At 47.8% G+C, this 13,219-nt stretch overlaps 1 protein-coding gene across 2 annotated transcripts in view; it reads left to right on the forward strand.

Moving 5' to 3' along the window:
* SLC24A4 (solute carrier family 24 member 4) overlaps nucleotides 1–11,879 on the forward strand; it is a 178,873-nt gene extending 166,994 nt beyond the window's left edge. For both annotated transcript variants that reach the window (XM_007987632.3, XM_007987635.3), the window contains exons 15-17: nucleotides 1,537–1,649; nucleotides 2,061–2,126; nucleotides 3,376–11,879. In XM_007987632.3, the coding sequence (XP_007985823.3) occupies nucleotides 1,537–1,649; nucleotides 2,061–2,126; nucleotides 3,376–3,528 (332 nt within the window). In that variant the 3' untranslated portion in view covers nucleotides 3,529–11,879. The remainder of the gene's footprint in view (nucleotides 1–1,536; nucleotides 1,650–2,060; nucleotides 2,127–3,375) is intronic.
* The last annotated feature ends 1,340 nt before the right edge of the window (nucleotides 11,880–13,219 follow it).

Consider the following 13,219-nt stretch of genomic DNA (forward strand, 5'->3'; position numbering starts at 1 on the left):
GCAGCCCCGTTTGTGCAGAGCGGGAAGTCCACCAAACCTGAGACCCACTCATCCCCTCCTCTGCAAACTCAGGCACCTTTCTACCCTCCTGACCTGCTGGCGTGCCTGCCTCTTCACCAGGTGCAACTAACTGGACCACAACAGTTGCTGCACGTTCCTGCATCTTGCCAGACACTGAGAGACCAGATGGCCAGTTTCCCAGAGACGCCACCCCTAACAGGACTAAGCTGCTGAGATTTTGAAATCACTCAAAACAGTGCCTGGGGCAGGCTGGGAGGAGGATTGTAAGGGGTCAACAGATGACAGCAACAAGCAGGGGAGGAAGAGGTGACCTAGCTATGCAACGTAGGTGGGCTGGCGGTCGAACAGAGATGGGCCGCCTGTGTGGGTGCCGATCTGAGTTGGCTGCCATACGTCCCAGCTACCAAAGCAATGTTGTGGTTCTAGGCATTTGTGTTTCAGGTTTCTTCATTCCAAAAACATGCGTATGTGTGCCAGGTTAGGACAGTGGTGTGGAAGTATGGCTTAATGGCCGGGTTAGGGCAGATTCCAGCCAGTATGAATCTTACTTATAAAAGTTTGCTTTCTTAATTATATGCCTCTCCAGTTACTAACTTCCTGATTGTGTGGCTAGCTGGACACTGGACAGTTGGACAGGAAGGGGAAGGATGAGGACATGAGCCCCTGCCTCTGATGTGCTTCTAGCCTTGTTGGGGAAAGAGAGCTCACCCTTCAGAAACTACCAGGGCATAAAATCCGACGTCCTATGATCCCAGCCTGGGTCGTGGGTGCTGTTGCCTGGGTCCCAAATATGTTTCAAGGCTTGGTAAAAAGGATGCTGGACCGGGTGACCTTGGGCACATCCCAAGCCTGTTTCATCTTCTGTCACGTGAGGTGATGCCCCACTCTGACCTCCAGCCCAGGGTAGCTGGGAGCATGAAGTGAGACACAGCAGCTGGGAGTCCTCAGAGAACATCAGCTGATGAGCCCGGCAGGAGAGATCATAAAGGGCCCTGCATGCATCTGCTAGGCTGTCGTTCCCACAACCCAGGTGCGGTACACAACGGAAGTGTATTGTCTTGCAGTTCCAGAGGCCAGAAGCCTGAAGGAGAATCTGTTCCAGGCCCCTCTTGCCTCTCTGTCCTTGGCTGTCTTCATCTTTGCCGAGGTTCTCCCTGCGTGTCCAAATTTCTCCTTTTTATAAGGACACCAGTCATATTGGATTAAGACCCTAAAGACCTAATTTTAACCTGTTACCTCTATAAAGACCCGATCTCCAAATAAAGCCACATTCTTAGGTACTGAGGGTTAGAACTTCAACATATGAATTTGGAGGGTTACAGTCAACCCGTAATTGTCCCCTTTAGGCTTGAGGAAGGGCATGGATCTTAGGCCTTACAAAAAGGTTTAGAAATGTAAGGTCCTTGCAGAAGGAATTCCTTTCCAAGGAATGGCACTGATCGAACAGTTAGGAGAAAGAATACAGGCTTCTGCTGACCTGCTCTTATAAAATAAATGTGTTGTTGTCCCCTGCAGGCCTTGGGGACATGGCAGTCTCCAACACCATAGGAAGCAACGTGTTTGACATCCTGGTAGGACTTGGCGTACCGTGGGGCCTGCAGACCATGGTTGTTAATTACGGATCAACAGTAAGTTCCTCTCGCCTTGAACCGATGTGTTTTACCCAGAAGGATAGTGGTGTTGGCCCAGTTCCAGCCAGAGGCTCTGGGAGACGACCTCCTCTTCTCCTTGGCACTCAGACACCCATTTTCCGTGGCAGCTTCTAGAGCACCTTAGGGATGTCTGAACTTCCACTCCTCATCTCAGCCCGCTGGCATGCCTATCCCCATCCCAGGCTGTCTCCTCAGATGAGCAGGGTTGTGACTTGATTCCATATTTCCCTGACCCTCCATGACCATGTGGTCACCTGTAAACATCCGTGTTTTCCTGACGAGGGAATGCATTGGCCCAGGCAATGAAAGCCCAGGCCCGCTGGGATTTCAGGATAGATTGGCTCTGAGCAGTCAAGAGACTCAGGACACGTGTGTTTGATTTTCCAGGTGAAGATCAACAGCCGGGGGCTAGTCTATTCCGTGGTCCTGTTGCTGGGCTCTGTCGCTCTCACTGTGAGTCTTTAAAATTCCAAAACTGATAACTCATGCATACTTGATTTCATCTGATTCCGCCTCGTCACTTACGTGACTCTGAACACCCCCGTCACTTCCCTTGGTAATGAAAGATAAAGGCAAGAAAACGTAGACATTCATAGACACACCAAGTCCAGTCTTTGCCAAGAACATTGGCACCCTTCCTGTGCTTTTCCTGAGTACATAAGAAGTCCCCAGAGGAAGCGAATTCCATTTCCTTTCTTGCTGCCTGGTCCAGTCCCTCTCTAGTGCCAGTAGGAGAGAGATCCTCCCCTGCACATCTGAGCTGACAAATGGGAGACATGACATCCCTCAGGATAGCACATCAGAATTATCGAGGCCTCCCTACTCCATGTGCCCAGGTCTGTGCTGAGCACTTGACTTCAGCATCACTTTATTCTATCCTTACAACCGTCCAGTGAGGGAGGTGCTGTTATTCCCATTGCAGAAGAAATCGGGGCTCAGGGGTTAACTTTCCCAAGGTCACAGAATTGGGCAATGGCAAAGCTAGGATTTGAACTCAGGTTGGTCTGTCCTTAGGGAACTCATGACTTTTTACCTGCAATGCTCCAGTGAGGTCCTGGGATCCAGCCCTAGGAAGCCTTGATTGAGGGACAAGGAGGAAGGCAGTGGAAGGAAGGGTAGAAGGGTCAAGGAGAAATGTAAGATAATTCTCTGCTTTAACCCTCTACCCCAAACACACACACACACACACACACACACACACGCACACACACACAACACGCACAGGCAAAGAGAAAGATGGCTCAAGCAGACATTTGCCCAGCCAGGGGTCCATAGGAGCCTTGGAAATTGTGCTAAGAAGACAAGGGAAAAGACCATGGTGCCATGCTCTGAAGCACAGGGGTCATCCAGCTAAAGCCCCCGTTTGTCTCTAGAGAAGGCCTGGGCAAGGAGGACCACACGCCTATGACCAGCTGGGAGGAAGTGACATGCCTGCCTGGGGAGGGCCGGTCCCACAAGGGCGGCTGCTGTGTGTCCCTGAGTCAATGCGGCCAGGCCAGAGACTCGCCCTTTCATGGGGCAAGTCTAAGCCTTCTAGGGCTTATTCTGGTCAAACTGAGGATCGTCCTGCAGCACACCCCCTACGCTTGCCCACATTCTGCAGAATGTTCTAGGCTTCTTCATTTAGGTATCGCTTTCCAGTAGAAATGCCTTTTGTATTTCTTTGCCCTGCAAGCCCAGTTCCTGCACTCTGTCCTCCCAGGTCCTTGGCATCCACCTAAACAAGTGGCAACTGGACCGGAAGCTGGGCGTCTACGTGCTGGTTCTCTACGCCATCTTCTTGTGCTTCTCCATAATGATAGAGTTTAACGTCTTTACCTTCGTCAACTTGCCGATGTGCCGGGAAGACGATTAGCGCTGAGTCGCAGCCCCTGGGAGCTGATCTGGACACCCTGTGACACTGGCGTCCTCCTCTCCCCTCCTTCCCCCACCACAGGTCTCTCCTGCATAGGCAGCCACTGTCCGTTCTTTCACACACTGGAAGGAAGAGTCATCGTGGTATTTGTCTGGTCACAGGCCAGGCTGCTGGGCGTCCTCCTCCTTGGAGTTCCACCCCTGCAAGGCTGGATTCAGGGGCCATTATCTGAGCAGCTTCGAAGATCCCTAGCTGCCAACCACGGAGATGTGTCGAGCATCTCATCTCTCCTGCACACTTTAGTCAGAAGGACTTCTGCATGCAGTTTGTCTTTCTGTTCTGCAGGCAGCCTCGGAAATGAGGTCATTTGCGAGCACGAGATCACATAGGGCAGGTGCGAAATAGGAATGTTGTTCTTAGGTTTCACCTCCGGCCCAGAGGCGGTTCCTTAGGCAGCATGTGCTCCTGGGAGCCTCCAAATTTTGCTGGAAGCACCCATAGTTTGGAAGGGGCAAGGCCTCAACCTGTTGGGGTTTAGGGCCCATGATGGCAGACATTCTACCCCTTTTCCTGGAAAAACTGGAAGAATGAAAATAATTTTTTTTCTGCAGAAGAGAGAAAATGAGTGAATATTCTTCTCACTTTTATTGATGCATTCAGAGAATAAGCAATGAAATATTAAACAATGAAACATCATATAGGTCATCATACTTGAAAACTATCATTCCATATGAAAGGATCATGATACACACCAAAAAGGTAATGATCGTAGAGACACAAATCCTCTGTGCGCCATCTTGCATTGGCACTGAGGTGTTTGGTTTGGAATAGGGAAAAAGGTAAGAGACTAATGTGGAAAGGTGCTAACTCAGAGACTGGAGATTATAGTTTACAGCTGTACTTTCCAGATCTTCTATGTGACACAATGCACTGTCCTTGTGGGTTTGTCATTTATTTGTTAATGCTGTAGTTTCAAAACCACCCTGTTGAAAGGTCCAGTTGTTTATATGCCCAACAAATTTCATAGCCTGCTGAACGGGACTGAGTGTGTCAGAAGTGCTGGTTAATTATGCAAGAGAGATTGCCTGAAAAACAACAAATTGCTTTCTGGTTAGCTGAAGGCAAGTGTGAAAATCAGAATTTAGAATATTTAGAGCTAAGCTTCTGGAACCACGTAGTTTACTATATGTGAAAGGCCGACAATGGGAGGCTGACTCAAAACTAGATAGAAAAATATAAAATAATTTTCGACCACTTCATAGCTCTCAAATATATATTTAAAAGATTTATGAATACAAACCATTTATGGTTTATGGTTTCTAAAAAAGAAAGCACAATTAATTTTATAGAGAGGTTTTTTATTTTTTTAATATTTCTATTGCAAAAGTCTATCCGATTTGATGCACTTTGAATATTGAGATATTTTGCACGGATGAATGTATGGGAACTACCCATAATGATGTAAGAGGAAAGAACATTTTTTTGTGATTCACCAGACATCGCTTTAAACTTGGTGATGAGTTTAAATCCAGTAGCTAATCCCTTCCTGAGACTCAAAGATCGTGACCTGGTTGGAATTTCTGACTGTGCTCTTTAGGGCCTCCGAGTTTCAAAAGGAGGAAGTGTTCATGCTTGTGTCCCTTAAGTTCCCTGTTGCATGAGCCTGCGACAGGACCTCACCCCCACCACCAGTCTTCTATTTGGGATTCACATCAGTATTAGTATCGTAGCTCCACTAAGTTCAGGCTTCTCTTTTTGTTTTTTTTTAACCTAGAAATTGGGCTCATGGTCTTCAACTTGAGGACAAGGGTGATTTTCCTAAGAAATCAGCCAAGTGGGAAGGCAGGGACCCTGTAGATTCATCAGTATCAACTTTAGCTGCAGGGATGCCAGAGCCCTCGGGACCACTCAGTCCCCTTAATAGCTTAGTTCTCCTGGTTCCTCCCATCTTACAGGCTCATCTGGGTTCCAAAGTGCTTCTGTCTCTGTTTTGATTCTCCAAACTGCCCTGTGATATTCGTAGGGATTATTCTCCCCACTTAACAGAAAGTAGTGTCTTGGAGAGGTCAAGGGTCTGTAGTTCAATGGCCAGTTATAGCAGAAGAGAGGCCAAGCACCAGTCCAGCACCCCTCCCAGTCCAGCCTCTGTAAGTTGGCCACACTTGGGGAGTGAATGTGGGTATGACTGTACCCTTCTGGTTGGTTCTTACTGTTTGAGTCAAAACCTCATCAATATATCATTGACTCCTGGGTTCCTCAGGTCATTTCCTAATATCTGTCCCTATCCAATGCCTCTATTTTTTCTTGAAAAAAAGACCAAACAATTATTTTTAGCTATGACAAGGCACAGGCCATGTGGCCCCTGATGGCGTCCCTGCTGGTTTTCAATTCTCTGAAGCCTTGTGTAGCTTTCAGAGCATGTGTATCCTAATTACCCTCCTCTTCCTCAGCAGAACCCATTTGAGATTCTAAATGGATACGCTTAGTCTCTAAAGTTGCAGTTAGAAACTAAAATAATGTTTTTTAATATGTAATATGCTCCTCTTGGCTAATTTTCTTTTGACTTTAATGTGCCAATGTAACTTCCTTTAAAGGATCTATGCATTTATTAAATCTAGAAAACTATATGTACACTGTAGGTGGAAAATTCTCTTTTTTAACTAAATATTTTTGCATCACAAGTTTAAAGAATTGCATGATTAATTAGGCCTTCATTTTTAAATTACGCTTTCATCACTACGCAGGATTACTTTAGTTTATTCCCAAAGCTCATTAGCATGGGGTAATTACTCTGCTACAGAAATAGGCAATTTAAAAAAATGAATTTCGCTCTTCTCATTGGGGGCAGAAAAGAAAAAAAAAAAAAAACCATTGTACTCAGATGGAAAATGCCTATAGAGACAGGAGCAGGTGGTTCCTGTGGACTTCTGGTTTGGAATTTTGCCAAACCAGGTCAAGCGTGGTTAGAGTGGAAGGTGTCTGGTATCTTGAGAACCTGGCCCTGGAGGAGGGTTCTGGGTCAGCTGCAATGAGAGACTGGTAATTAAGGGCACCGTGGGCAGGACAGAGTCCTCGCCTTACCCACCCCATCCTTCCTGTTACCCACAGTCTGCTGGCCCTTGTGCCTCTTCTCCTTGTCACCTGTGTCTCCTCCTTATGCACAGAACTGGCTGCCCTTATGAATTTTCTTTTTTTCTTTTCTTTCTTTTCTTTTTTTTCTTTTTGAGACAACATCTCACTGTGTCGCCCAGGCTGGAGTGCAGTGGCACCATCTTGGCTCTCTGCAACCTCTGCCTCCCGGGTTCAAGTGATTCTTGTGCCTCAGCCTCCCGAGGCTGTAGCTGGGATTACAGGTGTTTGCCACCACACCCAGCTAATTTTTGTATTTTTAGTAGAGACAGGGTTTTACCATGTTGGCCAGGCTGGTCTCGAACTCCTGACCTCAGGTGATCCACCTGCCTCAGCTTCCCAAAGTGCTGGGATTACAGGTGTAAGCCACCACGCCCAGCCTGCCCTTGTGAATTTTCACCTGCTCCTTACCCCTCACCTGTTAGGACTGTTTCTTGCTTTGCCCCTGTCGGTCCCCTGCCTTGACAGACCCAAGCAGCTGATAAGGCACCAAGCTTCCCTGACCAGGTGGGGTGTGTGTATCACCCCAGGGCAGTCCTGCAGACCCTGACCAAAGCCCGTTCCTGGGCAGCCCAGGGTCCAGGTTTCTTCCACTTGCTATTCCCTGTTAATGGAGATTTGCAAGCCTAGTTGCATCAGCAGTAGCTCACCTCTCAGAGAACCCCGACTCCCCAAGCAGACCAGGATTTCGGGAAGGGTGTGGGTGGTGTCATTGCTGGATACCCGTCTTTCTGCCTATCCTTTCTCCTCTCTGAATCCTGGGGCCCCTCCCCCTACTTAAAGCTGAGGTGGACAGAGGGACAGGAGAGGATCAGAGTTCATCCCCCCTGGGAAAAAGCAAGAGCGAATGAATCCCAGTGCCAGCGGCTGAGGCTACCTTCCATGCCTTCCCTCCATGGGAGACAGGCGAGTTGGGCTTAGGAAACTGGAACTGGAAAGGTTCTGTTGCCACACTTTGGAACTTTCCCCTTGGAATTCAGCAGTTGAGAAGCAGAGACCTTTCTGCCCTGGGTGAATGGGTCCTTGCTGGAGGGGTTGGTCTTTTGTCTCGCATTCCCGTCTTTCCTTCCCTTCCGGGCCATGCTCCTTCCTGGCTGTGCTGTGTCTGTGAGCCACTCTCAGCAAATACCTGTGGCTCAAATAAACAAAGAACTTACTTGTCAGAGTGAAAATCCTCAGAAGATTGTACCCAAATGCCATGCTTTACATATTTATGGTCTCTCTAATGCCCTCCAGACATGATTTCCAGGGAGCCATCCTCCCCTGGGGGCAGTTAGCAGGAGTACCTGGGGCACCTGAGGTGGTCCTCCTGTCGGCAGCTTTGGTGCCACACCGTGCCCATAGAAACTTCTAGAAATTTCTGAAAATGCTCTGTGGGCAGCTCTTGGGTGGCAGTAAGTCCGTCAACCCCTACCTAACCCTGGGCCTGAAGCACTGCCCTTGCTCTCTCTTTATGTGTGTGCACCCAAAGGATTTCTGGTCTCTGGAGCTCATCCTGTGAGCCCTTCAAGCATGAAGCCTCCCTCGGGGCTTCTCAAAGCATGGAGAGGAGCCCTTCCTGTCCTTCGGGAAAATCTTCCCCACTGTGTCAGTTATATGGGAACAAGAGTGAGGGGGTCTTTCTCTAGGCCTGTGCCACAGGACAGAGAACACGGGATTCTGCTGTTCACTTTGAGCCACAACCTTTGCCAGCCTGGCTTGTGTAGGGGGAACCTTCGCCTTGCTGCAAAGAGCTGTTCCCCAAAGGGCATATCCACAGGGTACAGGTTCTAAAAAGGCCTTTTTTTTTTTTTTTTTTTTTGAGACAGAGTCTCACTCTGTCGCCTAGGCTGGAGTGCAGTGGCGCCATCTTGGCTCGTTGCAGCCTCCACCTGCCAGGTTCAAGTGATTCTTCCACCTCAGCTTCCCCAGTAACTGGGACTACAGGCATGCGCTGCCACGCCCACCTAATTTTTGGATTTTTAGTAGAGAAGGAGTTCCACCATGTTGGCCAGGCTGTTTTCAAACTCCTGACCTCAAGTGATCCACCCGTCTCAGCCTCCCAGTGCTGAGATTACAGGCGTGAACCACTGCACCTGGCCAAAAAAAAGCATTTTGATTTAGGTTGCTGTATTTGTTTGTTGATAAAGAAAACCAAATTGGGACACTAGTTTTGTGCTCAGCTTTAGGCTGGGTAGCTAATGAGAGGACGTCCAGCCTGTCACTGTGCTCCCAATGCAAAGAAATGGGTGCTCGTCCAGAATCAAGAGAAGAGGCACTTCCCTCCCATTCTGTGACCAGGGTGGAGCTATCTTTCCAGGGAAGCCAGCTGAGAGGTTTTAGGGCTTTGGTTATTTGATGGGGGTTTTAAAACTCCTAACTTTTCAATGACAAATGGCTCCCAGGTGCCATCGTCTCTGTGAAATCCTGAAACATTCCCAAGCACACACTGCCAGGGGCACGGGTCGTCTTTCACCTGCATGTTTCTAAGGCTCTTTATTCAGTCTCACGGTGTCAGTGTCCAGCTGTCCAAGTTGTGAGTCTTCCTCCCGCTTCTGAACAGGGCTGACAATATACTCTCATCAAGTCTAGGAACATGTCTGCTGCCGGGATACCCTGGTACCAGGATTTGAGGGCCACGGGCGGCATCTCTGAGAGCTGAAAATCCACACTGTGCCTATGGGAAAGTCAAGCCCTTGGCTGTGTGGCTTTTCTATCCCTTGGATTTACAGGTCTGAGAACTGGCTGTTCCTTAGTTATAACTCCAGTGACAAATGCCGGCTTAAGCCATACCTATTGCCACTGTTGCTAGAATTCAAACAGTTGCTTTTTTTTTTTTTTTTTTCTTTTTGAGAAAGGATCTCACTCTGTTGCCCAGGCTGGAGTGCAGTGGCTCAATCACAGTTCACGAAAGCCTCAAACTCCTAGCCTCAAGTGATCCTCTTGCCTTGGCCTGAAAAGTAGATAGGACTACAGGCACATGCCACTACACCCAACTAATTTGTTTTCATTTTTTTTTAGAGACAGGATCTCACTGTGTTGCCCAGGTAGGTCTTGAACCCCTGGCCTCAAGTGATCCTCCTGCCTTGACCTCCCAAAGTGCTGGATTACAAGCATGAGCCACTGTACATGGCCCAAGCAGTTGCTTCTTATGCAATATGTTGGTTGGGACTCGTCCATGGACCAGGCCAATAAAATTCTTAATCCTGCAGAGAGTCGGTACCCTCATCACCCCATCACTGGAAAACAAATGTTTTAAGCTATCAAGAGAGGGAATGTGCAGCTTTTGGTTTCTAGATGCATGGTTTGGTGTGATCTGCCTTTGTGCCTAAAGGGAATGTCCCAAACAACAGAGCCTTCTTTGCGGTCACTCCAGAATTCTCCACACAGAATTTCTCAAGTCCGTTCAGGACAGACACGCAGTCCTCTTTCAATGGAAGAAGAGAGGACTTCCCCCCTCCCGAGAAATGACTGGAGTGCGAACAAGGCAGCTCTGTTTTTCCAAATAAGTTGTTCTTGTGATTTTTTTCTGGCCACTGGGCATCTCCACCCTCACCTTTCATCCCTGCCCTCTAAGCCGCAGACCCCATGACCACACTGTCTGCTTCCTTGAGCTTCCTGCACAAGGCTTGGACCTGGGGGACCTGGAGACCCTGCGGACAGAACTGTGGCTGAGCCACTGTGGCCAACTCTTGGGGAGCTCCACAGTGGGGGTTGCTGGTCTATGAGGCTGAGTCTCCATTTCAGAGTACACACTCCCTGGCAGGGCGCCTCTGCCTGTGTCTCCTGCCCAGCAGCCGCCAGCAGGGAGTAGTTGCTGGTGTCTGAGCACAAAGAGAGCTTTGATTACCTAGAGAGGAAAAAGGCTGTCAGCCAGATGCAGCCAGACCCATGGGTGGATGCAGGAGTTGCTAAGGAAGGGGCCGAGTCAGGAGAGGCCTGGCGGATCCACAATGCCCACGGGGATGCAGGCTGGGCGTGGTTTCTGAGGGAGCCTACCAAATAGCAGGTAGATGGAATCAGAGGACTCTTGTGTGCTGAAAGAACCCCCTTAAAAACAACTAAAACCAAGAACTTCTGGGGCTGTTCACACGTTGTTCGAGTCCACCCAGGATCGTTCTGGCACGCTGAGCTGAACACCACCATCTTTGTTCATTCTCTCTCTAACGGGCAAAGCAGGATCATCGAGTTGAAAAGTTGTAAATAATGAGTATATTTATCCCTCTATTTATTTTTTCAATAACTGTGACCTCCTGCACTGTGAATGCTATGTGACATGAGATTCTTAGTTTAATAAAACTGTCATTAAATTTGAATGAATTGATATTATTGGTTACTGAACACTGGCATGAGTTTATTTTTATTGTGAAGAAAAAAATCTACAGTAAATCTAAAGTAAACCTTTCTAAGAAATCTAGCAGTCAGTATTGTAATGCAATATATCACAATCTGTACACTATCAATAAAATAAATGAGCACAAGTATCTTTCCCTAAATAGAGCTTCTATTCACGTTTTAATAGACACACACATATTTGTATTTTTGAAAGAATTCTATACAGTGGAATAACAGCCATTCAAAACCATCTCTATTTGCATATCAAGAAAAAATAAACTTCAAAAAGAATAAGGGGTTGGAGCTTTTTAATGACAATGGTCAGTAATAGATGGAAACAGAGCAGAATTCTCATCACTTACCTTGGCTAGCATGAATGGGTCCAGAATGACCCAGTCGAACCTCAGCAGCTTCCTAGGGTGGGACCTGTGCAGTCACATATGGCCCCACATTGGAAGGACCCAGCTTGGTTGTCACCACCTTAGAAACCCTCAATGATTTTTTTAAAGGAGCCCCACCTTTTCCTTTTGCAGTCAACTCTGCAAATTACATAGTTGGTCCTGCTCATCAGAAAGAAGGTCGATGTCACCGGTTCTTATGTCACGGGAAATTGAGGTTCAGGAGTAGAGGTTTTGGTTAATTCCTTCATTCTACAAAACATTCCTGAGTCCTAGCTGCCACGGGTGTCACCACATACTTTAATATGCACACGAATCAGTTGGGTATCTTGTCAAAAAAGCAGGTTCTGGTTCGGCAGAAATGGGATAAGGCCCAAGAGGCTAGAGTCCTAGCACGTTCCCAGGTGATGTCCATGCAACTGGTCGACACTGAGCAGTGAGAAGATAGATCAACCCTACTCACACCCAAGCCTGCTCACAGACGGGGCTTCTCATCAGTCTGCAGCAAGATGAGTACAGAAATAAGAGAGAATATAAACATTGATGGAAATGTGATGAGTAATTTTGTTGGAATCTGTTTTTTTATTGCATCTTTCCAGTAATTTCTTTATATTGCATTACAAAAATATCCATCCACAATGGACTAAAATTGTTTTAAAATATTGTTTGAATCTTGCCCAAAGATAGTTCAAGAAGTTCTACTTTAGATGGGCTAGAAACCCTTTTCATTTTATCTCATTCCAATTCATCTATGAGGTAGGAAGTCAATTACGAAGTAGGAAGGACCCTATCTTGGTCATTCCAGTGAGTGGGCTTTGTGGGTTCTGTAGGCCTTGTACTCAAGGCTCTGGGCATCCCAGTGTCCCCCTTGCTATCTGGCACTTCATCGCTTACAAAGCCAATGAAACAGAATGGGTGTCATTCCCCATTTACAAAGGGGTCTCTAGGCTAATGACTGTGAGAACCAGCCTGAGAAGCCACAGCCCCTTCCATTGCCCAGGGCTGCCTGGAACAGATGAGGGAGCAGGAGTTCAGCTGAATCTGATCTACCTGGGAGCTCGTCCCCTCAGCTGCCTTCACAGCCACAGCTCAGTCTCTGTCAGCTTGGTTTCTTTGTTTTTTGGTTTGGATTTTCTGTTTGTTTGTTTGTTTGTTTGTTTCAGAGACAGGGTCTTGCTGTGTTGCTCAGGCTAGAATTGAACTCCTGGGCCCGAGGGATCCTCCTGTCTCAGCCTCCCAAGGACCGGGGACGACATGCCTGGGCTACCACACCAGCCTCTCTCAGGTTGTTTTTGATGTTTCCTAAAAGTTGCTCCAGGCAATTGCAAGTTCACACAGGTCCTGGTGCAGGTGGTCTGCTGGCCCTCTGGTTCCAGCAGCAGGCCTCTCCCAGGCTTCTGTCAGCTGCATTTGCTTGCTGATGTCCACCAGGAAGAGCAAAGTGGTAGAGTGGGGAGGAGACATGGGAGTGGATTCTGACCTCTCTCTGTCCCCACCAATGGACTCTCTCCCACGACTCAGTCTCCACTCACTGCCTGTGAGGTCTGAACATCCTGTCCTCTGCCTTGAATGTCAGATCATGATAACCCTGGGCTTTTGCTCTCCTTGGTCATTCTGCAGGTTTTAACACTGTAGACAGTGTCCTCCCAAATAAACACATTCTCTCTTCTGATTCTCCTCTGCTTCTGCCTCTTTTTTTTTCTTTTTTGAGATAGGTTCTGGTTCTATCACCCAGGCTGGAATGCAGTGGCATGATCATAGCTCACTGCAGCCTTGACCTCCTAGGCTCAAGTGATCCTCCCATCTCAGCCTCTTGAGTAGTTGGGACTACAGGCGCATACCACCTCCTT

Source organism: Chlorocebus sabaeus, chromosome 24 (assembly GCF_047675955.1).
Source record: "Chlorocebus sabaeus isolate Y175 chromosome 24, mChlSab1.0.hap1, whole genome shotgun sequence".
NCBI lineage: Eukaryota > Metazoa > Chordata > Mammalia > Primates > Cercopithecidae > Chlorocebus > Chlorocebus sabaeus.